General features: G+C 32.1%; 1 protein-coding gene across 5 annotated transcripts in view; it reads right to left on the bottom strand.

The window, feature by feature from the left end:
- Positions 1-1,728: 1,728 nt before the first annotated feature.
- Positions 1,729-26,903, bottom strand: part of LOC139509918 (uncharacterized) — a 57,844-nt gene continuing 32,669 nt past the window's right edge. For all 5 annotated transcript variants that reach the window (XM_071296265.1, XM_071296266.1, XM_071296267.1 and 2 more), the window contains 14 exons: positions 18,159-18,214; positions 16,160-16,213; positions 15,568-15,632; positions 14,227-14,337; positions 12,612-12,753; positions 10,620-10,720; positions 10,277-10,364; positions 9,855-9,914; positions 9,383-9,453; positions 8,597-8,662; positions 7,918-8,025; positions 6,927-7,001; positions 6,275-6,362; positions 1,729-3,682 (listed from right to left, as the gene is read on the bottom strand). In XM_071296265.1, the coding sequence (XP_071152366.1) occupies positions 3,488-3,682; positions 6,275-6,362; positions 6,927-7,001; positions 7,918-8,025; positions 8,597-8,662; positions 9,383-9,453; positions 9,855-9,914; positions 10,277-10,364; positions 10,620-10,720; positions 12,612-12,753; positions 14,227-14,337; positions 15,568-15,632; positions 16,160-16,213; positions 18,159-18,214 (1,280 nt within the window). In that variant the 3' untranslated portion in view covers positions 1,729-3,487. The remainder of the gene's footprint in view (positions 3,683-6,274; positions 6,363-6,926; positions 7,002-7,917; positions 8,026-8,596; positions 8,663-9,382; positions 9,454-9,854; positions 9,915-10,276; positions 10,365-10,619; positions 10,721-12,611; positions 12,754-14,226; positions 14,338-15,567; positions 15,633-16,159; positions 16,214-18,158; positions 18,215-26,903) is intronic.

The following is a 26,903-nucleotide window of genomic DNA, read 5'->3' on the forward strand; positions in this document are numbered from 1 at the left end:
TATAGCCGACTTATATAAACCCTGAAACTAAATTTCAGAAATTCTCATGATATATTTCCTTAGTTAGATGTGACAAAAAATAATCATGGGACAGATGGATGACAGACGAATGGAGGTAAAACAGTATAACCCTCTTTTTTTTAAAGCAGGTTGTAGTTGTCTCATTGGCACTTATACCACATCTTCCTATATCTATGTATAATTATTGTAAGGTTTATATGTTCATTTGACAGGGACCATCTTACTGTGATCTCATTTTCATGATTTTAGTTTATTGTTATATCTGTTTCTCAGATATTAGCAGTAGGTTAAGAACTATATTTGAAAAGTGTAAGATGTAAATGTTAGTCAGGCTGAGACCCTGACCTTGACATTAAATATAAGTTTGGGATCATTGATCAAGATAGAAGTGGTAGGAAGCTCTAAAAAATTTTCTTTAAAACAGTAACTTTATATTATCATGCTTATATGATTAACATATGTTTTTAACCTACAATCTGAAATTAAACACCTAGAAAAATACAATTGCACGAATTTGCTATCTACATCTAAGTTTATGTTTATATCACTTATATGACTGTCAGCATTATTAAGAGGTCTACTCAAAAGTTAATTTGATGACATCTAGACTAAAATAGACACAAAACAATGATATATATTATTGAGCCCATGCCTTGTTATTGTTTATTTTATATTTTTTATAATTTGGATATATGTTTTAGTATGTTATAAGACATGAATTCTGCTGAATTATTAAATTCTTGGATCACATTTACACATAGAATCCACTATAGTATTAACCTACAAACAATAACGCACCTAGAAAAGAAGTGGTAGTTGCTTATATTCCACTAAAATTAATGTGCTCTAAACCAAACATGAACCCATTCCTTTTTACAGAAACAAAATCTTTTGAAATAGAGGGAACAGTGTGAATGCAATATATCATAAATTCTGAGAGTGAAAGAATACTTAATACACAAGGGTCATGTTTTTCTGTGTTTATGATGTCTTTACACTAAATCCTTTGGAAGTTGGATGTGTACTGATTGATATTTTAGTTATAGATGCATGATTTTTTTATTAGTTGTTATTGGCCTTGAACTAGCTGTCAGTAAGGCCGTAGTTTTTTTATTTTTAGTTTTACGAACCCTCCTACCCTAATTTTTGCCAAATAGGAAAAAAAATAAAATTAAAAATGTTGATTTTTAATTTTTTTTTCTCCTCCGACCCAGTGTTTTTCATGCAAAAAAAAATAAATTTTATTTCATAACTGCATGAAAGAATCTAAATTTATGCTCTTGGTGATTTAGTAAGTTGTTGCACATTGATTTTCAATTCAAACCTTGTCAAGAAAAAAAAAATAGTTGTTACACTAGTAGAAAATCTCCTGGTGAAATACAAAAAAAATAATTTGATATTGACGGTTGGTATTAAAAAAAAAATCAGCAGCAGCAGCAGTTTTTTTTTTTTTTTTTTTCGTCCTCCTACCCATTGGTTTTGTCAAAAAATTTCGTAAAACTAAAAATATAATAACTATGGCCTAACTGTGAGTACTCTCAGATCAGTACTTAGTCTTTTTGTTTTGGGATGTATAAGAACCCATCCGCATCCACTCTATGTTTTTGTTATGTATTTCTATTTGTATCCATCTGATGAGTTAAGCCTTTTTTAACTGATCTCGTGTTGGTCTGTTATATTATCTAATAGCATTATTAAACACACATATCGTTATGTGATACATTTTATTCTTTACTTAAGATTTTTCAAATAAATACAATATCACAATTCTGTAAAAAAAAAAAACATTACAAGGTTGACTATAACAATACAAATTTTATGGGCATTTTTCATGCTTGAGATTCTACATTAACAACCAGTGGTACCAGTTTATATTTATACCATACTGTGAATTCATATATTTTCGTGAGCACCAACTTTTGTGGATTGAGGAAAAGTGACACTTTTGTGGATATTTAATTTCGTGGTTTTGCCAAAATCAGTATACAAGTCAATGGCAAAAATACGTTGAACATTTATATTCGTGATTAACCTGTACCCACGAAATCAACAAAAATTGGTATACAACAAATATAAATGAATCCACAGTATAACCTTCTGCAGGGACTGCTACACAATAAACTCTTAAAGGTTTTCTAACAAAATTCAAATATTCATAAAATTATGACATAATAAAAAAGTTGGAATTCAAGTTGGTGGTCTCTCTAATCTGTTTTATTTCTGATCACAATATTATAATTTGCTTACAGTGATTTTCATGAAGAATTCGATACAAAAATGTCATAATTGAAGGAGTTTGTCCATCAGAGAAGGAAATCATATAAACTTCAAATCAAATGGATAAAACAAATGATGGAACTTATTTATACTTGTTATCAATAGTAAAATAACTCATCAAAATCTGACTTAAATAAAGAATTTTAGCCATCAAGAAATCATAAAACCTACATAAAATCACTGAAAATTTTACAACAATTGTCTTAACAAACAGCATCTAATATAAAAAAGATTTTTAAATATAAAAGTAAAAATTTAAGATGATAATCTCTTTGGCAGATTTGTTCAGAAACCACTAGAGCTGTGTAGATTCAGATAGTGTCTGTAGGTAGAGGGAATCCAAAAATGGTAAGAGCCTTAACAAATACCAGCCTTATTTCTGGCAAGCAATCAGGTCACCATGTTATATCATTTTAAAAGGCAAATACCAAACTACTATTACATGACCATGAAAATAACGCTGGTCTGAAAGAAAACAAAATTCTTCATAAATTCATATACCACTTCTAGATGGAAAATGGAAATGATCTTTTCTTACAGGTATATTGAGTCTCTACAGAACTCAAGAAATATAAAACTTGTTTTGTTTTGTGGAAAAGAAATTATCAATAAACAGCTGTTAGAAGAGTGAGGTGTATTGAAAGTTTCCTTTGAGAACACTGAATCAATGATTGAATGATTGGTAATGCTTTATCTAGGTAATAAAAACCATAAAAATCATGTAAACTGATTAACAAATTATGAATATATCATTAATCATTTTTTCTCAAAACTCAGTAAAAACCTTATTTTTAACAATACAGTATCAACCATCATAAAAACTTCTAAATACATAGTAACATTATTGGATTACATTTGTTCTAGCTCTAAATTCTTACTCCACAATTGAAATTTTCTAGAATCCAATTGTATTTGGATAATTATTAACTGTATTAATAGAGACACAAAACAAGTTTATGTAATACTGTCACATATTCAATGAAAATTGCACTTTAAATGTTCATAATTTTCATTTTCAATAAATCATCAGAAGTACACAAAAATAACAAACGTTTCTACAATGTCTCCCTGCCAACAGTCACACACAACCAGCCACTTTACTTCATTATGAGGTACATTTACCTACTGACACAATCACAACCGAACATCACTGACTAGATCATTTTGCCCTAAAATATTCTTTCTAACATCAAGCTATTCCATATGCTGGTGTGTAAACACCAAAGTCTTCTCTTCTTCTTCCCCTGCCCCCTCTACCTCCTCCTCCTCGTCCTCCCCCACCCCTACCACCTCCCATCCCTTTAAGACTTTCCCTCTCCTCTGCTCTCTTTCTCTGGTTGGCCTCCCAACGTTGAGCCATATCTTCTAAGAACTCCGGTACTTCCTGCAAATTAACACCAAGTATGAAAATTTTAAAAATAGAATATTCATATGAATGAAAGGAGAGATATAGATTCTACCACTGCATAGTGTGTGATCTGATATATATCCACTCAAGAGTTATATTTAAAATTTAACTGTCAAGAGTGGATAAATATCGAATGTGGAATCTGTATCTCTAATGATTTTTAAAAAATATGCAGGCAAACTTATTCCATCTTTTCACCTGATCTGCCAAAAAGATGTGTTCTTTCTATGTGACGTCATCCGACATGGTTGGTTTTTTCATGCCGTCACAATAGGAAGTTTAGAGGAAAGCAAGAAAATTTGACCAATCAAGAACTAAGATCAAGTGAATGAATAAAAATAATCAACACGTCAGGAAAAGGATAAATCTTGTAAGAATTAGAGTAACAGGGTATAAATCAATAAGACTTTTGAAAATAAGTGTTCTCTTTGTTAATAAACAACATTTGTGCTTATTGTCTTCATTTGGTCTCAGTTGTCCCATACCACATCTCTTCATTTTTATATGTGGTACATATTTTGTTTAATGTATTGTTAACATTGAGAATGGAAATGGGAAATGTGTTAAAAAGACAACAACCTGACCCAAAGAAGAAAACAACTGAAGGCCACTAATGAGTCTTTTCAACCAGAAGCAGGCTACAGCTAAACAAAAATGTGTACCAGTTTAGTGAAAATGGACATCAATTGTCTATATTTCTATTATTTAATATTCCAATGCACCACATAAAGTTGAATACTGCTTTCAGTCTATGAGAAACAGACCTATTCACACAACTTTAACCTTAATCACTGATCCTAGAAATGAGGTTGAGGTCAGACATGACATGTAAACATGGCAAGGAACCCAAATATACCAAAATCTGTAATTCTATTACACATAATAAGTGAAAAGTTCACACAACAAACAAATAAAATTTGTTTAAGCAGTTGCTGAACCATGTTAATGTTAATGTTAAAGATAATGGACATATAACAGACAGAAATTTGGTAACATAAGGTATCTACATCCAGATCTTCTACCTTCTGCAATATATGCAATATAAACATTTACTCCAATAGTCTAAACAGTCTGAAAGATATCTCTATGTCTCACATACTGAATAGTCTAAACAGTCTGAAAGATATCTCTATGTCTCACATACTGAATAGTCTAAACAGTCTGAAAGATATCTCTATGTCTCACATACTGAATAGTCTAAACAGTCTGAAAGATATCTCTATGTCTCACATACTGAATAGTCTAAACAGTCTGAAAGATATCTCTATGTCTCACATACTGAATAGTCTAAACAGTCTGAAAGATATCTCTATGTCTCACATACTGAAACTGACAAAAGCTAACCTTGATGTCAAGATAAAGAGAACCAAAAGTGATATTCATATACAAAATATGTTTTTATGCATTAAGAGTAAGACATTACGTAACTTACAAGGTACATATACCTAGAAAAGTGTTTCAGAGGAAAAAATTATTGAGAGTGTTACACATAAGTTGAGAAAAGTTTAAAGTTGTGTAACTATTAACATTAGATGCTTTAATCCGTGACTTTTTAAGTCATATCACAAAATATGATACGCAACTCAAGTAATTACATGAAGAAAATATTATCTGAATTTGACCAGCTCTTTATGTGGCTGTACAAACTAGAATGTGACTTTAACCCTTTCCTCCATGGATTTTTTTCTCTCACATACTTGATTCGCATAGAATTTTTTCAATAAAAAAAATCATCAGGTTTAAAGTTATAATGCATTGCGAAAAAGAATATTTCATCAATGCAATTCAAGTCAAATATTCTCATGAATATCCTTTTCATATTGGATACAAACTTTTTTAAGTCTGATGCAGACATTTTGTAGTCGAAGTGTTTCAACTGAGGTACTACACAGGCATCAAAAGGCGTCATTATGGAGTAAAGGGGGTGGCGTCAAAAAGCGTCATTATGGAGGAAAGGGTTAACCTATATTCTCTCTTGACATAGCATTATCACTGACAAGTTTAAGGTCTGAAAACTATTAAAAAATAAAAAAGATTTTATAAGACTCTTTCAGATGGCTTATAATTATTTATACATGTAAACGATTTATAACAAGAATGTGTCCCCAGTACACAAATGCCCCACTCGCACTATCATTTTCCATGTTCAGTGGACCGTGAAATTGGGGTAAACCCTCTAATTTGGCATTAAAATTAAAAAGATCATATCATAGGGAACATGTATACTAAGTTTGAAGTCGATTGGACTTCAACATCATCAAAAACTACCTTGACCAAAAACTTTAACCTGAAGCGGGACAGACGGACAAACGAACGAACGGACGGACGAACGAACGAACGGACGGACGAACGGACGCACAGACCAGAAAACATAATGCCCCTCTACTATCGTAGGTGGGGCATAAAAAAAATGGGCAAAAATTTTTTAAAGCATTAAAACCAGAGGATTTTGAAAATCTGACAAGCAAACATCCTTTATGCTTTTTATCTTAATCATACTTCAGTGTGATGAATATTACACCAAAGAAGTGTAGAAAACCAAAGAAACAGTTTGACATGCTAGCTTACCTGCATGGCCTCTACTAAGATTTCTATCAAATGTGCAGCATTTCTCCAGTCCATCCTTGTCATAAGTGTTATGGAAGTACCTGTTTTCCTAAAAACAGAAAAAAAAGGATTAATAACAAATAAAAAACTGTATGCCACCATATTTGAAGACTATATAAGCCATCAGTTTGGTTTATATCTTGCTTTTAAACTAATTACTTTTCAATTTTTTAACTCGGCAGTATCAATATAACTGTCTAATATTAGTTTGTGCATGAAAATTAGGTCAACTGGAACAAAACAGGACACATACTGAAATACATTGACTGTTTATGTGAACTTTATGTGAATATTCTCAGATCAAGGTCATTCTATAGGAATGACAAAAGCTGCAATATCAATAACCCATAAAAATTAGGTCAAGGTCAAGTCTTCACAATAAAACTTTTAAATCTTTTGGGCCAAAGCTGAAGTTTGCGAATTTTTTTTAGGTAGATTTTATTGGCTCGTTGAGCCCAAAGACCTAAGGCCAGATAACTCCTGCCAGACAGACATGTTAACCTTACAATGCTTCTATACAACTTAAATAGACAGACAAATGGATAATTTTATTGCAGTATGCCATCAACTCCTTTAGTTGGGTATCATATTCTTGTTAAATAAACTTCCTTACCCTGCTCTTCCTGTTCTGCCAACTCTGTGCACATATTCCTCCATATGTCTGGGAAAGTCATAATTGAACACATATCTGAAAATACATACAATGTAAGTTATATGGATCATTTGTGGTTTAGTCTGGGGTTGGTCTTTAGTGAGACATTTCTCATCAGATATACAAGTCTTTGGCCTACAATGGTTTCCTATTACAAAATTGTAACTTGGATGGAGAGTTGTCTCATTGGCATTCATACCACATCTTCTTTTGTCTAAATAAACTTATTTTGATGGTAGTTCGTCTACATGATCTGAATCTGGATACTTGTGTTGTTCATATCTCACTAATTATAATTTTTTTTTAAATTGAACTTGAAAATGTTTTCTTAAAATTATGACACATTCCTTCTTTTCCTTTTATTTATAAATTATGGATACTAAAAATAATTGAAAAAATTATCAAAATAGATGTCTTTTCGCTACTAGTAGATTCAATAACTTGAGCTGGAACATTATTTTATTGAAAATCAGCTGAATATAATTTACCTTGTATAACCAAATAATTACATTAGATGTATGTTTCATTATAATACTTTATTCTGATTGGCTAACTGCACAACACATTTTATTCTGTAAGCAGTTGCATTGCTCAATACAACTTTTCATTCATGAAAACACGTGGTCCAACAATAAAGTGCACAGGTGAATTAAATAAAAAAATATATAAAATTCGTGTTTTCATGATCATAGCTAAAAATGTAATTATAAGTATTGAATGCTTCTTTTTGTAACTTTATAGGGTTGTAAAAGCATTGACTGTGCACATTTTTAGAATGAAGCGCTTCCGCGCTTCATACAAAATGTACTTCGGTCAACGCTTTTACACCTCAATAAATTTACAAAAAGAAGCATTCAATTCTTAAGTATAAACAAGGGCTAGAACATTACAGATACTTTGCCTATATTTTTCTAAGGAGTCCTAATAAAATGGTATAATAATTATTACTCACGTTATATCTTTAACATCTAAACCACGAGAAGCCACATCAGTGGCTATTAATATTCTAGTAGCTCCTGATTTAAAATCCTCCAATGCAGCCTCTCTATCACATTGTTCCCTGAAACATTCATTTTCATTATATATTATGTTAAAAGGCTTGTATAGTCCGCGGTTTTATTCTCTAAATTGGACCTTCCACACGGGGTGCAGACTATAGAGTACAATAAGCAAGAAATAAAAGAAAAAGTTCAATTTGACGGGCGAGTTGGTTTGTTTATGTTCCGCCATCTTTGTTATTGATATTGTAGAGGGCGCTCTTAAAATTTTTAAACTAATAATTTTAACTCATCTGTATTAATAAGTTATTTCTAGTCAATATCAAATTAATATTGATAAATTTAAAAACTAAACCCTTCATTAAAAATTTCCCATTTCTTTTCAATGCATTGATTGAAACGATACAAACATAGTAAAAAAGACAACTGTAAACCAGCTTTCAATTTGTAAACTACAAAACATAATCGGTTATTGTTCTTTCTGTTTTGGTGTTTCATAGTGACTAATATGGTTTGTATTAGCTTAAGACCCTTCGAAAATTAAAATTTTATGAACTATTCCTTCAATATTTTTTTTTGCAATTTTACTTTATTGATGTTAATGGATTTAATTCATGTATTATTTTCTCTTACCTGTCACCATGTATACACTGACAGTCAACTCCTAACAGACTTAGATCACTGGATAAATGATCACACCTGAAACATAAATATATATGTATTTAATTATAGAACTTTTGCGAGCACGCTCACATATCCTACACCCCACATTGTCGCTGGACAAACTAAATCTCACCAGATTCCTAATTTCAAAGACTAAAAACTCTACAAAAGTCAACTGATAAAATTTTTCTTGTAGATATTCACATTAACATATTATGTCCACATTTACAACAAAGTTTCACGAGATTCTGTTGTGTGGTTTCAGAGGAGTTGCAATGACAAACTGATGCAGTAGTATATTTAGTCCAAAATTCAAGTTCAAAGGGGTATAACTCCTCGGAAAAAAAATTCAATCTTAATTTTCTGTCGATATGTACTTCTACAAAGTATGTCCTTATTATCTACAAAGTTTCATAAAATTATGTTGTGCGGTTTCAGAGGAGTTGCGATGACAAACTGTATTATATTTAGGTCAAAATTCTAATTTATTGGGGCATATCACCAAATACATCAATGAAAATTACCATTACAGTTTTGCTAGATAATGTTCATTTTTGGATGTAAAAATACAATTAATAACAGGCTCAAGAAATACATAAGGGCTTTTCAAAATTTATATTCTTACAGGAGTTGGCATATTTCATTTTCCTTTTTCACATGTAGTTCAAGTTTGTGGATACTAATCTTAGTTATTTAATTGATGATCACTATCTTGGCATCATAGACATTGTTCCTTTTATTGTAGTCATTACTTACATTAGTTTCTTCCCAACAAACACTATAACTTTATCTGTAGGAAGGAATTCCTCTTGAATAAACTGTAACAACTAAAATCAAATAAATATAATCTTTTTAAAGAATAAATTGCTTAATCACATTTATGTCTAAGTCATTCTGTATATGAAATACTTGCCCCATGTTATTTAGCAACTGACAATCAATTTATCCATTTCCAAGTAAATGTGATGAAAATGATCTCTCCCCCCCCCCCATATTTTGTTTAAGTTTAGAGTTTTCCTTTATTGATTTTTTTTTTAAATAGCATATAAAGCAACTTTTCACATTATTTTTTTCAATATTTGTTAAAACTTACACTTGAATTTTGATTATATTATTTTATGTATTTTAAGATCAGGTTCAGTTAATTCATTACCATTAAGTGATGAACACTTTATTTGTAGTGCTATTAACCTGGCAAATTATAGCCCATTTTTTGTAGTATACATACCCTATCTTTCTTATCATCATCATCCACCAATTCAACTCTCTGATGTACTGAATGTACAGCCTATTAAAAAAAAAATTTTAAAAAATAAAATAAAAATATATGTGCACAATGAGCAGCCTATAAAAAAAAAAAATGAAATGGACATATTAAACACTGTCAATTTAACCAAGCAAACAGAAAAAAAACCAACATTTTAAAATCAGACATAAATGCAACATGTTTTTTTCTTATGTAAAAATACAACAGTTAAAACTTGGTAATAAAAGTATACTATAACAAATAAAGAAATTACATTTGTGAATTTATAGGTAACTGTGTTTAGACAATAAATACTAGCATCTGGACAAATTTTTCCAGAATAGTAAGTTTGTTTAATTTACATTCCATGTGAAACCATGCTGTATACTTATTATAATACTTACAGCTAAATCTAGACTTCCTACAAATACTTGTATAGGATCCTTAAGATATTGTCCACCTAGACGACGTACACCTTCTGGCCATGTGGCACTGAAAAGTATTTACTTTATATCAATGTTAAGTATACTCAATCGCAAATGAAAATGTCAAAATCAAGTTTTTTTAACATATGGTCCACAATATATTTCTGCAGGAATTTGTTTTCAAATCTGGCATTTCATAAGTTTGAAGTGACATACAACAGTTAATCTATAGGCCAAAATTATCTTAGTTGAAGGACTTTACTGGCTTTTGTATTCATTTTTTTTTTAAATGAGAATAGTTTTAGCAAAGATGGTTCCTTACCTTGTCATAACAGTCTGTCTATCCGGACGGATATCTAACAATATTTTCTTTATCTCTGGTTCAAAGCCCATGTCTAACATTCTATCTGCTTCATCAAGTATCTATAAATTGATTGATTGTGGGTTATTTAATGTTCAGTGGTAACAAATTCATAAACATTCAGGACATAAACATATCACACATTGTACTACAGTATAAACTAACAAGCAGAGTATAACAAATCAGTCCACACAAAAAACCTGTCCCCCTCTTCAGACAAAAACAATTTTCTTACTCAAAAATGATAAATTTTTGTTCTTAATCTTTAATGTTTAAATTCTTTGTTTGAAGACTACAGACTGAATCTATGACGGTCTGCTCTCAAGCAAACACACTTTCACCAGACCATGAAGTACAAAAAGGAAATATTTTACATGGTTTGATTTGATTTCACTTCTTTTTATGCCACATTCAGCAAAACCATCATCTTATATTTTTTAATATGCCAGCTTTAACACACATAGCCTTCTACCATGTGAGTTAAAAAGTTCTATAACAGCATAATGTTAAATATACGATTTAAACATACCAAATATGTGACTGATTTAACGTTGACTATCCCGTTCATGACTAAATCATTCAATCTACCGGGTGTGGCTACGATAATCTCTACTTACCAAATATGTGACTGATTTAACGTTGACTATCCCGTTCATGACTAAATCATTCAATCTACCAGGTGTGGCTACGATAATCTAAACTTACCAAATATGTGACTGATTTAACGTTGACTATCCCATTCATGACTAAATCATTCAATCTACCGGGTGTGGCTACGATAATCTAAACTTACCAAATATGTGACTGATTTAACGTTGACTATCCCGTTCATGACTAAATCATTCAATCTACTGGGTGTGGCTACGATAATCTAAACTTACCAAATATGTGACTGATTAAACATTGACTATCCCGTTCATGACTAAATCATTCATGCTACCAGGTGTGGCTACGATAATCTAAACTTACCAAATATGTGACTGATTTAACGTTGACTATCCCGTTCATGACTAAATCATTCAATCTACCAGGTGTTGCTACGATAATCCAAACTTACCAAATATGTGACTGATTAAACATTGACTATCCCGTTCATGACTAAATCATTCAATCTACCAGGTGTGGCTACGATAATCTAAACTTACCAAATATGTGACTGATTTAACGTTGGCTATCCAGTTCATGACTAAATCATTCAATCTACCAGGTGTTGCTACGATAATCCAAAAACTTACCAAATATGTGACTGATTTAACGTTGACTATCCCGTTCATGACTAAATCATTCAATCTACCAGGTGTTGCTACGATAATCCAAACTTACCAAATATGTGACTGATTAAACATTGACTATCCCGTTCATGACTAAATCATTCAATCTACCAGGTGTGGCTACGATAATCTAAACTTACCAAATATGTGACTGATTTAACGTTGACTATCCCGTTCATGACTAAATCATTCAATCTACCAGGTGTTGCTACGATAATCCAAAAACTTACCAAATATGTGACTGATTTAACGTTGACTATCCAGTTCATGACTAAATCATTCAATCTACCGGGTGTTGCTACGATAAATCCAAACTTACCAAATATGTGACTGATTTAACGTTGACTATCCCGTTCATGACTAAATCATTCAATCTACCAGGTGTGGCTACGATAATCTAAACTTACCAAATATGTGACTGATTTAACGTTGACTATCCCATTCATGACTAAATCATTCAATCTACCAGGTGTGGCTTTGATAGTCTAAACTTACCAAATATGTGACTGATTTAACGTTGACTATCCCGTTCATGACTAAATCATTCAATCTACCAGGTGTTGCTACGATAATCTCTACACCATTTAAACTTACCAAATATGTGACTGATTTAACGTTGACTATCCCGTTCATGACTAAATCATTCAATCTACCAGGTGTGGCTTTGATAGTCTAAACTTACCAAATATGTGACTGATTTAACGTTGACTATCCCGTTCATGACTAAATCATTCAATCTACCGGGTGTTGCTACGATAATCTCTACACCATTTGTCACCACTTTGATCTGTTCTCGTCTATTTCCTCCACCATATACACATACACTGAAACAATTTGACAAAAACATCAAATAAATTACAATATTCAAAATGAAGTGCATTGAAAGGAAGGATGCACTGCAGCATCATTGGTAAAATGTACATTTCTAGGAATTCAAATAAAGGTGAGGTATACCAATAACATTAGATGGCAACACAGTTATCACAAGTATAGGCTAGTCGACCATACAGTATGGGTTTTTTTCATTGGTAAAGGCTATACGCTTGCCTTTAATTGCTAACATCAACTTTATTTTGGACTTTGGTGGATAGTTGTCTCATTGGCAATCATCAGCTCCTTATTTTCATACCTAAGTAAATCTGAGAAATTCATTATGTGTTTATTGAACGGGAAAGTCACAAAACCAAAATGGACAAATGATGACCACTAGAAATAACATTAAAACTTAAAATTTCATGTTAAGTCAGTCAAACACAAATATGATCTCAACATTTTTTTAAACTAAAGGCTCTTAAGAGCCTGTGTCGCTCACCTTGGTCTATGTGCATATTAAACAAAAGGACACAGATGGATTAATGACAAAATTGTGTTTTGGTGATGGTGATGTGTTTGTAGATCTTACTTTACTGAACATTCTTGTTGCTTACAATTATCTCTATCTATAATGAAAATGGCTAAGTAGTTACAGTGGAAAATATTTTGTACAAATTTACAAAAAATTTACAAAAATTGTTAAAAATTGACTATAAAGGGCAACTTTGGTTATGTTGACTTAATTGTAAATCTTACTTTGTTGAACATTATTGCTGTTTACAGTTTATCTCTATCTATAATAATATTCAAGATAATAACCAAACACAGCAAAATTTCCTTAAATTACCAATTTAGGGGCAGCAACCCACCAAATGGTTGTCTGATTCATCTGAAAATTTCAGGGCAGATAAATCTTGACCTGATAAACAATTTAACCCTGTCAGATTTGCTCTAAATGCTTTGGTTTCAGAGATATAAGCCAAAATCTACATTTTGCCCTATGTTCTATTTTAGCCATGCTGCCATCTTGATTGGTTGGCCGGTTCACCGGACACATTTTTTAAACTAGATACCTCAATGATGATTGTGGCCAAGTTGGCCCAGTAGTTTCAGACGAGAGGATTTTTGTAAAATTTACGGACTGAGACAGACGCTAAGTGATGAGAAAAGCTCACTTGACCTTTCAGGTCAGGCGAGCTAAATATCAGCTCATGTACTGCAGGCATTATAAAAATAATAAGGACCAGTTCATTTTAGGAAATTTTCCAACTCTGTAATTTTGCCAAAAGTCAGTCACCCAAAACACATGCAAACTCAACATGTAATTCATCTTGTTACACTAATGTACCAAAAATCACCTCCAAATCTGCAGACTTTACAAAAGCATACTGACAAGTAAACATTTTATAACAGAAAATGTACCGGTATGTAATAAATTGTGTAAGTGACTTCAGAAGGAAAATCAATGATTTGAATGATCTCACCTTTTGATACCTTTGTAGTCAAACTTTTTAACTTCTGTTTCAATTTGAAGAGCTAATTCTCTTGTAGGAGACAGAACTAAAACATTTGGTCCTCCTCTTTCTTCTCTAGGACTGAAACAAAGATGGAAAGTACGTTTACTGTTATATCATAAAACAGTTCAAACAAATAAAGTAATGAAAATCACATTTACTGGTATTTTATACAACAGTTCAAACATTATTAACTACTTTTGTCAAGCTGTGGATCATATGTTAAGTAATTCTGAAAGAATAACGAATACAGATGGACAGAAGGACAGACAAGCTGGAGAAGATAGTCCTCACTCCTAGAAAGGGGATAAAAACAATTTCCTATTCATTCTTACTAAATAAAAGAATAATGCTTTGTGGGTTTGTTTCACAAAATTTAGATGAGACAAACTTAAGTTAGAGTCAGGAAATGAAAAATACTGCAATTTTCCAAGTGATACTTGGGGTATAACTCTAGAACTGTGACTAACTGTCCATTTTGTAATTCTGTCTTGCTAGTTTTGGTTCATAGCATTGTGTATGAGATTTTCCAAGTTATAAAGGGGTATAACTCTAGAACTGTGACTAACTGTCCATTCTGTAACTCTGTCTGCTACTTTTGGTTCATAGCATTGTGTATGAGATTTGTAAAATTTGGATGAGGAAAACTTAAGTTAGTGTGTGGAAATGACAAAATTTGAAATTTTCCAAGTTATAAAGGACATAACTCTAGAAATGTAAGCCACTCCCTGTCCAAATGTGAACTCTGTCTGAGTCTTGGTTCTTAGTATTGTGTATGAGTTTCATAATTTGAATGACCTAACCTAAGAGTGTGAAAAAAGAAAACAGAAGGAAGAACAGATAAATGGATGGACAAAGGTAACACTAAAACACCAGCCTACTCTTATTTTTTGTTTCAATCAAAAATGTTATGAAACAATCAATAGTTTTGTATGTACCTAGATGATTAATAATTAACAACAAGAATGTGTCCTCAGTACACGAATGCCCCACTTGCACTATAATTTTCTATGTTCAGTGGACCGTGAAATTGGGGTAAACCCTCTAATTTGGCATTAAAATTAAAAAGATCATATCATAGGGAACATGTATACTAAGTTTGAAGTCGATTGGACTTCAACTTCATCAAAAACTACCTTGACCAAAAACTTTAACCTGAAGCGGGACAGACGGACGAACGAACGAACGGACGGACGGACGAATGAACGAACGGACGGACCGACGAACGGACGCACAGACCAGAAAACATAATGCCCCTCTACTATCGTAGATGGGGCATAAAAATTATTGACATTTTGGGTATATACTTACATGGGTTGGTTATCTATATGTATAAAAGCTGGTAGAAGGAAAGCTAATGTCTTCCCGGTTCCTGTCTGCAGAAAAGGAGATCAAATTTAGATACAAGGGTAGATATTACATCATGATCCATTTTATATCTGTTGAAATGTTTAACTTTAATCATAAGAATGAGATTGACACCACAGCAGTGAATCAACTGTTTGTGCTGAATTTAATAACTTTCTTTTAAATGCAAATCATGAAAAGTAATATTTAATCAATTAACATAAGAACTATACACAATTGTAATTACTATTGGTTTCAGTTAAAACTACTTAATTTTTCGTGTTTGACAATTTACCTGTAAAAAAATGATGGTACTGAGGTAGATGAGTCATTTGTGTTTTAAAACTTTCTGCAAGTCACTAAAACATATCAAATGTTTGATTATTAGGCTATTAATTCAGAAATCTGTTTGATCTTGACATACAGACTGCCATCTGATAAATACTATATAATCTTTTAAACTGAAATGTAGTGTAGTCATCATCCAGCTTTAGGAGTTGCTACTCTTGTCTAAACTCTAGTATTTTATCCTTAAAAGCTAATTCTTATTACATACCTGTGCTATACCTATCAGATCTAAACCTTGTAACAGCACTGGCCATGCTTGTGCCTGAAATATATAATCATCTCTTATTTACTGTTGAAAATTGATAGAAATTTAAGAAATAACAAGAATGTGTCCCAAGTACACAGATGCACCACTAGCATTATCATTTTCTATGTTCAGTGGACCGTGAAATTGGGGTCAAAACTTTAATTTGGAATTAAAATTAGAAAGATCATATCATAGGGAACATGTGTACTAAGTTTCAAGTTGATTAGACTTCAACTTCTTCAAAAACTACCTAAAAAACTTTAACCTGAAGCGATCGGACGCACAGACAGACGAACGGAGGCACAGACTAGAAAACATAATGCCCCTCTACTATTGTAGGTGGGGCATAAAAAAAAAACCAAAATAAGTAAGTTTATATTTTGCTAGTTGTTGTGCTTTTTTTTTTAATTCTTTACAAGCCATTGATACACATTTATGCTGACTCTATCTCAACAGTTTATTATTCCTATTTTCAAGTTATGAAAGAGGCAATTATGTGAATGCAATTTTATTCAGTTTATTTTGCTGTTGTTGTATAATTTTGATAGTATAATGCAAATGATGAAACTAAAATAGAAATACTTCAACCTGTAAGGCCTATTACAAGAAAAATGTGAAAAGCCCATGCTTAGTAACCCTATATAACTGCATACCAAATACCAAAAGGGGACAAATATCACCATGAAAAGGAGATGTGCAAATGCTAATATTACTGCTTACCAGATACCATCAACCTTCCATTAATGATTCCCTTTAAACTGACCACAGTATTACTGCTTACCAGATACCATCAACCTTCCATTAATGATTCCCTATAAACTGACCAAATCACAGTATTGCTGCTTACCAGATACCATCAACCTTCCATTAATGATTCCCTATAAACTGACCAAATCACAGTATTGCTGCTTACCAGATACCATCAACCTTCCATTAATGATTCCCTTTAAACTGACCACAGTATTACTGCTTACCAGATACCATCAACCTTCCATTAATGATTCCCTATAAACTGACCAAATCACAGTATTGCTGCTTACCAGATACCATCAACCTTCCATTAATGATTCCCTATAAACTGACCAAATCACAGTATTGCTGCTTACCAGATACCATCAACCTTCCATTAATGATTCCCTATAAACTGACCAAATCACAGTATTGCTGCTTACCAGATACCATCAACCTTCCATTAATGATTCCCTATAAACTGACCAAATCACAGTATTGCTGCTTACCAGATACCATCAACCTTCCATTAATGATTCCCTATAAACTGACCAAATCACAGTATTGCTGCTTACCAGATACCATCAACCTTCCATTAATGATTCCCTATAAACTGACCAAATCACAGTATTGCTGCTTACCAGATACCATCAACCTTCCATTAATGATTCCCTATAAACTGACCAAATCACAGTATTGCTTATTGATCAGGAAATGGCAAAAATTATAATCTCTTTTAAACAGCTGTCCACAGTGAACAGATTTTATGAAAATGTGTATACATTTTACCATTGCATGCAATATAAACATATGATACTGTTTTCTAAACAAGTATTGTATCAACTACACTTTTGAGTCATGTTGATAAGAATACTGTGAAGAAATCTCTGGTAAGTATCAATTATCACTGTGTTTGCATATTGATATTGTAAAATACAGTATCATTATACAGACAACCTGATTATAGACTTATTGGGCTGTATTTACATCTTTTGGAAGAGTTTTCTTTGTTTCACCAGCAAACCGGAAGATGACTCTATAAGTTCAGGTCAAACTTATTAATGTCAGTTCAAACATTATGATGTCAATGATATGTCCAGATCAAAGTTATTAAGGCTGGGTAAACATATTTGACGTCAAGAAGCTGTGATATGCAATTTCATTAAGAGCTGATATAGACAGTGGAACGACTGATAACATCAATTATTTCTCTCATTATAGACTAACTTACCTGAATTGGTGAAGGTTTTGTAAACTTCTGGTTATATATAGTGTCCAGGATGGCAGCTGCAAAATAATAGAAATCTTTTAATACAAGTTTAGTTAAAGTAAATCTCTTTTCAAAATCATGTCAAAGAAACATGGTAATTCAATGCAATCGAGATATCATTGATATCTTTATAGTCATTTCTTACATCTTCAATTGAATATATGATGGGAACAGGGAATGTGTCAATGAGACCCTACAAAAGAGCAGAAAACAGCCCAAGGCCACCAATGGGTGTTCAACCCACTAAGAAAATTCTTTACCCGGATCCACCGTATGGATTATACTAAGAGGAAATAAGAAACACACTAAAACAGAAATTTAATTAATCACTTTTTCATACCGTCATAGCTATCAAATTTTTTAAATAAAATCAAATTGTGCTTAAAAAGTGTCGCTCACCTTGGTCTATGTGCATATTAAACAAAGGACACAAATGGATTCATGACAAAATTGTATTTTGGTGATGGTGATGTGTTTGAAGTTTTAACTTTATTGAACGATTTTGCTTCTTACAATTATATCTATAATGAACTTTGCCCATTAGTAACAGAGAACTATATTTGGTAAAAATTTACATAAATTTACCAAATTAATGAAAATGGTTAAAAATTGACTATAAAGGGCAATAACTCCTTAAGGGGTCAATTGACCATTTAGGTCATGTTGACTTATTTGTAGATCTTACTTTGCTGAACATTATTGCTGTTTACAGTTTATCGCTATCTATAATAGTATTCAAGATAACTAAAAACGGCAAAATTTCTTTAAAAATTACCAATTGGAGGGCAGCAACCCAACAACCAGTTGTCCAATTCATCTGAAAAATTCAGGGCAGATAGATATTGACTTGATTAACAATTTAACTCCTTGTCAGATTTGCTCTAAATGCTTTGGTTTCATAGTTATAGGGTGCTATAAACAGTTTCGTACTAAAAACTAGGGGTATTTCCCCAGTGAGATTTACATACTGATGGAATTACCTGCTATTTATATACCACTAAATGAAAAAGTTGATTGTTTTTTATGTTCAATGTGAAAAACATATATTGAAGTTCAATTAAAATGCCACTTTTGTCAAGATTTAAAAAAAAAAAAATGTTTTTGTGACTTCCTACTATATGGGAGGCAACTCCATAAACAGCTGATTTTCACCTGTTGCAAAAAGCACTTTGATTTGTCAGGTAAGATAGCTCCTTTCGGAGCAGGCGAACGTAGGCTGAAACTACATTTTCTTAAATCAGCCGGATAAGCTCTTCGAAATGCATATTATAAGAAATCTCAAATATATGCACAGGTTACTGATCCGTGTGTCCAAAGGTGGTCTGTTTTTAAGGTTTTTTAGGGGGAAAATGCCTAATTTCCAGCTGATAACTTGTACCAATTTGCATGTTTAAACAAGAGATGTTGGATTTTTTTTTTATTTATTCAGAAAGTTCATAGAATTATCTTTCCATTGATGTATAGATATCTATATAACTATGAATATCTGACTTCTGCATGATGGGTCCTCTATTACATGCCCTGTTACAGAATGACGTCACGTAAAAAACTGTTGATTGCACCCATAAGCCAAAAACTGCATTTTACCCCTATGTTCTATTTTTAGCCGTGGCGGCCATCTTGGTTGAATGGCCAGGTCATCGGACACATTTTTCAAACTAGATACCCCAAAGATGATTGTGGCCTAGTAGTTTCAGTGAAGATTTTTGTAAAATATTACTTAGATTTATGAAAAATGGTTAAAAATTGACTATAAAGGGCAATAACTCCTAAAGGGGTCAACTGACCATTTCGGTCATGATGACTTATTTATAAATCTAACTTTGCTGAACATTATTGATGTTTACAGTTTATCTCTATCTATAATAATATTCAAGATAATAACCAAAAACAGCAAAATTTCCTCAAAATTACCAATTCAGGGGCAGCAACCCAACAACGGGTTGACCGATTCAACTGAAAATTTCAGGGCAGATAAATCTTGACCTGATAAACATTTTTATCTCCGTCAGATTTCCTCAAAATGCTTTGGTTTTTGAGTTATAAGCCAAAAACTGCATTTTACCCCTATGTTCTATTTTTAGCCGTGGCGGCCATCTTGGTTGGTTGACAAGGTCACGCCATACATTTTTTAAACTAGGTACCCCAAAGATGATTGTGGTTAAGTTTGGATTAATTTGGCCCAGTAGTTTCAGAGGGGAAGATTTTTGTAAAAGATTACTTTAATTTACGAAAAATGGTTAAAAATTGACTATAAAGGGCAATAACTCCTAAACGGGTCAACTGACCATTTTGGTCATGTTGACTTATTTGTAGATCTGACTTTGCTGAACATTATTGCTGTTTACAGTTTATCTCTATCTATAATAATATTCAAGATAATAACCAAAATCAGCAAAATTTCCTCAAAATTACCAATTCAGGGGCAGCAACCCAACAACCGATTGACCGATTCATCTGAAAATTTCAGGGCAGATAGATCTTGACCTGATAAACATTTTTACCCTGTCAGATTTGCTCTAAATGCTTTTGTTTTTGAGTTATAAGCCAAAAACTGCATTTTACCCCTATGTTCTATTTTTAGCTGTGGCAGCCATCTTGGTTGGTTGACCGGGTCACGCCACACATTTTTTAAACTAGATACCCCAATGATTATTTTGGCCAAGTTTGTTAAATTTGGCCCAGTAGTATCAGAGGAGAAGATTTTTGTAAAAGTTAACGACGACGCCGGACGACGCCGGACGACGCCGGACGCCAAGTGATGAGAAAAGCTCACTTGGCCCTTTGGGCCAGGTGAGCTAAAAAATGGGTTACAAGAATAGAGAAGTGACATCAACAGACTGAAACTCTAATAGAGCTCAACATTAAAGTAGCATGAAGTCACTTCTTTCACAAGAAAGTGTTAAATTTTTCTCAGACCTGTAACTTATTTGTGTGATAAGTCTGGACAAGACAGATTATAACAGGTCAACTATATACACAGCATCAAAAACTAATTATCTGTCAATGTAGAGGTTGTACTCTGAAATGTGCGTGTGTACAAAAATAAATCTGGATTAAACAAATAAAACTGAGTAATCCAAAGGCTTTTTATAAAAATATTATGCTAAATAGTCAGTAATCCTTGATAAATTTCATAAAAAAATTTGGGAATTATCTTTTTAACCCCTTCTAAAACTTTCTTTAATCTTATTAATCAGAATAAAATTAAGATAAAATTTCTCACAGATTTAGCTAGATCTTTTTTCACAACTAAACAACTGCTCTTATCAATGTCAGAAGACCAAACTAGAACATTTATCAATTGAGTTGTTTTTTTTCCTACTTTTTACAAAGGGACATAATAACTAAATGTCATATAACAAATAACAAAAATCTTACAGGTATTTTTTCAAAGGTATTGTCAAGAAAAAGTTGTTGATAAAGCTAGGTAGTCTAAAAGCTCTTTTAAGAAAAATGTTATGCTAAACAGTTATTAATCCTTGATAAATTTTGGAATATCTACTTAGAATTGGCCTTTTAAACCACTTATACACTCTCCTTAATCATATTAATAAGGATAAAATTAAGATTTCAGTATCCCACAGATTTTAGCTTGCTGCTTTTTCACAATCTAATCTAATCAATGTCAGATGACCTAACTAGCATGATAATCATTTCTTTTTAAGGGAAATAATTATCAAGTTTTGTTTGCTTTTAATTTATAAGGGGGCGTAATTAACAAGTTTTAGTTTCGTGGTTTTTTTTATAATTGGATATAATTATCATGTTTTAGTTTGTATTTTTAAAACTGGGACATAATTATCAAGTGTGTCATAAGAAAAATAACACATTTTTGCTTCTTATTTAAATAATGGAAAATCATATAGTTTCTTTTCTTTTTAAATAAAGGGACATAAAAAAATCCAAAAAAACTAACATAAAATTGAGAATGGAAATGGGGAATGTGTCAAAGAGACAACAACCCGACCAAATAAAAAAACAACAGCAGAGGGTCACCAACAGGTCTTCAATGTAGCGAGAATTTCCCGCACCTGGAGGCGTCCTTCAGCTGGCCCCTAAACAAATATATACTAGTCCAGTGATAATGAACGCCATACTAATTTCCAAATTGTACACAAGAAACTAAAATTAAAATAATACAAGACTAACAAAGGCCAGAGGCTCCTGACTTGGGACAGGCGCAAAAATGCGGCGGGGTTAAACATGTTTGTGAGATCTCAACCCTCCCCCTATACCTCTAACCAATGTAGAAAAGTAAACGCATAACAATACGCACATTAAAACTCAGTTCAACATGTCAACAGGGGCCCTGTCCTTACACATTAGAATATATTTGAAACAGAATGTATTTGGTGCATGTAAATAAATACATTGAAATCATTATAAAATAGTTTTACGATTCTGACTCTATTGCTAGTTTCTTTTAAATTAGGATAATGCTCTATCTTTATCTAGCTGTGGAACTGTAACCCTTTATGTCCTTATGATATTTTTTGACTATTTAATTATTTGCAGACCATAGAATTTTTCTAGATGGAAAGTTAGTGGGTAGTTACTGCACATTTTTCTAATAGTAAGAAACTGAACATTATTTCTAGTATGTAGTTACTGCACATTTTTCTAGTATGTAGTAACTGAACATTTTTCTAGTAGGTAGTAACTGAACATTTTTCTAGTAGGTAGTTACTGCACATTTTTCTAGTATGTAGTAACTAAACATTTTTCTAGTAGGTAGTAACTGAACATTTTTCTAGTAGGTAGTTACTGCACATTTTTCTAGTATGTAGTAACTGAACATTTTTCTAGTAGGTAGTTTCTGCACATTTTTCTAGTATGTAGTTACTGCACATTTTTCTAGTATGTATGTAGTTATTGCACATTTTTCTAGTAGGTAGTTTCTGCACATTTTTCTAGTAGGTAGTTACTGCACATTTTTCTAGTATGTAGTTACTGCACATTTTTCTAGTATGTAGTTACTTAACATTTTTCTAGTATGTAGTAACTGCACATTTTTCTAGTATGTAGTTACTTAACATTTTTCTAGTAGGTAGTAACTGAACATTTTTCTAGTAGGTAGTTTCTGCACATTTTTCTAGTAGGTAGTTACTGCACATTTTTCTAGTAGGTAGTTACTTAACATTTTTCTAGTAGGTAGTAACTGAACATTTTTCTAGTAGGAAGTTTCTGCACATTTTTCTAGTATGTAGTTACTGCACATTTTTCTAGTATGTAGTTACTGAACATTTTTCTAGTAGGTAGTTTCTGCACATTTTTCTAGTATGTAGTTACTGCACATTTTTCTAGTATGTATGCAGTTACTGCACATTTTTCTAGTAGGTAGTTTCTGCACATTTTTCTAGTAGGTAGTTACTGCACATTTTTCTAGTATGTAGTTACTGCACATTTTTCTAGTATGTAGTTACTTAACATTTTTCTAGTATTTAGTTACTGCACATTTTTCTAGTATGTAGTTACTTAACATTTTTCTAGTAGGTAGTTTCTGCACATTTTTCTAGTATGTAGTTACTGCACATTTTTCTAGTATGTAGTTACTGCACATTTGACTAAATCTTAAGTTATTGGTTATTTTTTAATGAGGTAGTTACTGCCAAATTTTCTAAATTTTAAGTGTGATACTAGTAGTTACTTGTATTGAGCAATTTTAATGGTATCATTTGAATTATTTTTTCATCCACACATAAAATTTGTTTTCATTTTTGTTTTTGTTTTGTGACAGTGTATATTAGATTCCTGTGTCACTTTGGTACTTTTGACAGATATGAGAATAAAATGTCAGAAATAAAAGGTTGGTACTGTTTAACCTGGAGTAATAAACAACATCCTTTTAAAGGTGTCCAGGATATTTCAGAAATGTGAGAAAATATCACCATTAATGCAGCAGTTCTCTGATATATAACTTCTGGGTATACCTTTAGATTTTTACAATGTATTCATTATTTTTTGTTAATTATAATCCATAATAAATCAAACTGTTTGTATAGGACTGGTGGCTATGAAAACTGTTGTATACTAATGCTTTTCAGAGGTGTAACAATCCATTTGTATGTACTTAACAGCAGACACCTATATGGAGTTAAACCCATTAATTGTTCAGTTGTTAAGATGGCAAAGAAAATAGCTATATAGACATGTTCAGTTGTTAAGATGGCAAAGAAATGAGCTATATAGACAATATAACAACAACAACCTGGCACCCAACAATAGAAAGGATGTGAAGTTAATAGATGATTATGTTACTTTTGTTCAATTCTAATCCTTTGTATTAGGAACATATAAACATCCTTTACATATCCAGTTATGTAAACACAATCAAGATAACTAAGATCACCCATGTTACAAACTGAGTCTGTTATTTTTTTTTCTTTTCAAATTTCACCAAGATTGTAGGAAAATCTCAGGTTGGATACTTTGACAACAGAAACCATTGGTCAAACTTTGCAGTATAGCAGATAATAAAATAAAGTGTATTAAACCAGATTACTGTTTTCAAATCAGAAAAAAATAAAACCGTTAATATCAAGTATATAAATTGGATTTGCAGCACAATGTATGTCTACCTCTAACCTAATTATGCTTTAATATGTCAGTTATCATAGTTTCATAGTTGTATGTCTACCTCTAACCTAATAATGCTTTAATATGTCAGTTATCATAGTTTCATAGTTAAATGAATTCTAAATTGTCCAATAGGATGTTACTGTAGTTTATATTTTAGGTAAAGACAGGATGTATTGCAATATAGTTATTGTGTTCTATGATGTAACACTGTCTAGCTAAACTCACTGTGTAAACACTCTCAAAAGTTCAAAGGAACAGGACATGGAACTCTTTTTTTCCTTAGGGCTTCCTTTTTTTATACATGTATGAAAGAATTTTGTAAAAGATTTTTATTGTGTGGTATAAATAACATTGTATAATAGTACTATCTGTTGCAAAGAAAGGTTTTTGTAGTAACCATAGATATGCCAGAGGTCAAAGAAAAAACAACATGCATCGCAGTAAATCATTGTAAAAAATCACTGAACAGCTTATTTCAATATAAGCTTTGCAAAATGTCCATGAGTTTAAAATCCTTCTTACTATATAGTCTATACAAATTTTTGAACAGAAAAATGAACATTTTCTGCAGTCTTTTTAAGATACAACTTGTAAATTAAATCCATTTGACCATTATGAAATTAAATCTCCGTGTCATATTATAAGAGGAAAATGTTTTGCCTTGTTTAATACATGTTACACATACCCTCATAATAACTGGAATGAAATTCATTTAACTGTCAATGTAAATAATTTGCTTTCAAAATTCTATGATGGAAAGAAGAAACAAATGTCTGAATTGATATTTAATAAATACATCAATGATCACATAAAAACAACATCTATATATACATGTACAATACATATAAACTTTTAGCACTAAGGTTTAATACAGCACTGAAATAATATCCATCGATTGGAATAGAGTCCGATGACACAAATAATGTCATTATATATTTACAGCTTATAAATTTCACATCTTCTTTTCAATTCACAGTTGATTTTTACAATAAAATGTATTTCATACTGTCCCAGACCCACTGAACTTTTTGCACTGGAAGAAACCATCCACACATGATAAAAACTTGAGAACAAATTTTACACACGACGTAAATAACAGTTCTGTAGAAAACACAAATTTAGAATTCTCCATCACACAAATAATACAACCACAGCGTTGTCTTGAACGTTTGGATTTCTTTGATGGCTTTTTAGACTTCTTCTGTTTATGGTCCTGTGTAACAATGTTAGAATTACAATCCCAGTTTTTTGGGATAGTCACACAATCATCTGTCATTTGATTTGTAGAGTCTTTGTTGTGTACAAATGATGTCTCTTTCAGAACAGGTTGCTCCTGGTATGTATGGACTGGTGATGAATGTTCTAGAAGATGATGAGTGGCTGATTCTGATGGACTATTTACTTGATGGGTACGAATGTCTGAGTCTGCTGGAATATTTGTCTGATGGTTAGTTATATCTGTCAGTACTGCAGTAGGAGTCTTTGTCTTGTATGAAGACTTCTTTTGATAACCAAACAATCTTCGTTTAGTTGGATTTTGTTGAACAGAGCTCTTGTTATGGAGAGATTTTTGCTTCTTTGTCTTAAGAAAGCTCTCTGCAGAAATTGTTGGAATTTTGCTGGAAAACTTTTTCTGCTTTACTGGTGTTACTTTCACTGTAGAATAGATAAGTGATCTTTGAACTTTTGTTGTTGACTTAATAGAATGATATCTAGGAGTCAGAGCTACACAGGCAGAAAACAGTCCTGTTCTGGTCATCTGAGGTGTGGACATATACACTGGCGTTCTTGACCTCACAGAGTTAGTGACATTTTTCTTCAAAGTATGTTTGGCAGTTATAACAGTCATTGTGGATGCACTTCTTTCAACTTTCCAAAATGTTAAATATTCAGTATGACATGGGAATTCATATTTATGTGTATATCCTGTTTTCAATTTCTCAAACTGCCAAATCCCCTATGGATTAATCCTAACCAATAATCTGCCTGCCTTCTCCAAACATAGAATGACACTGTCAAGTCCTTTCAATCTCACTGACCAATGATCTTTTGATTCTAGACCAGGTAACACACCCACTCAATGCAATTATCTATAGACAGTTTTTGATAAGTTTAATAAAGAAA

The sequence above is a fragment of the Mytilus edulis genome, chromosome 1 (assembly GCF_963676685.1).
Source record: "Mytilus edulis chromosome 1, xbMytEdul2.2, whole genome shotgun sequence".
Lineage (NCBI taxonomy): Eukaryota > Metazoa > Mollusca > Bivalvia > Mytilida > Mytilidae > Mytilus > Mytilus edulis.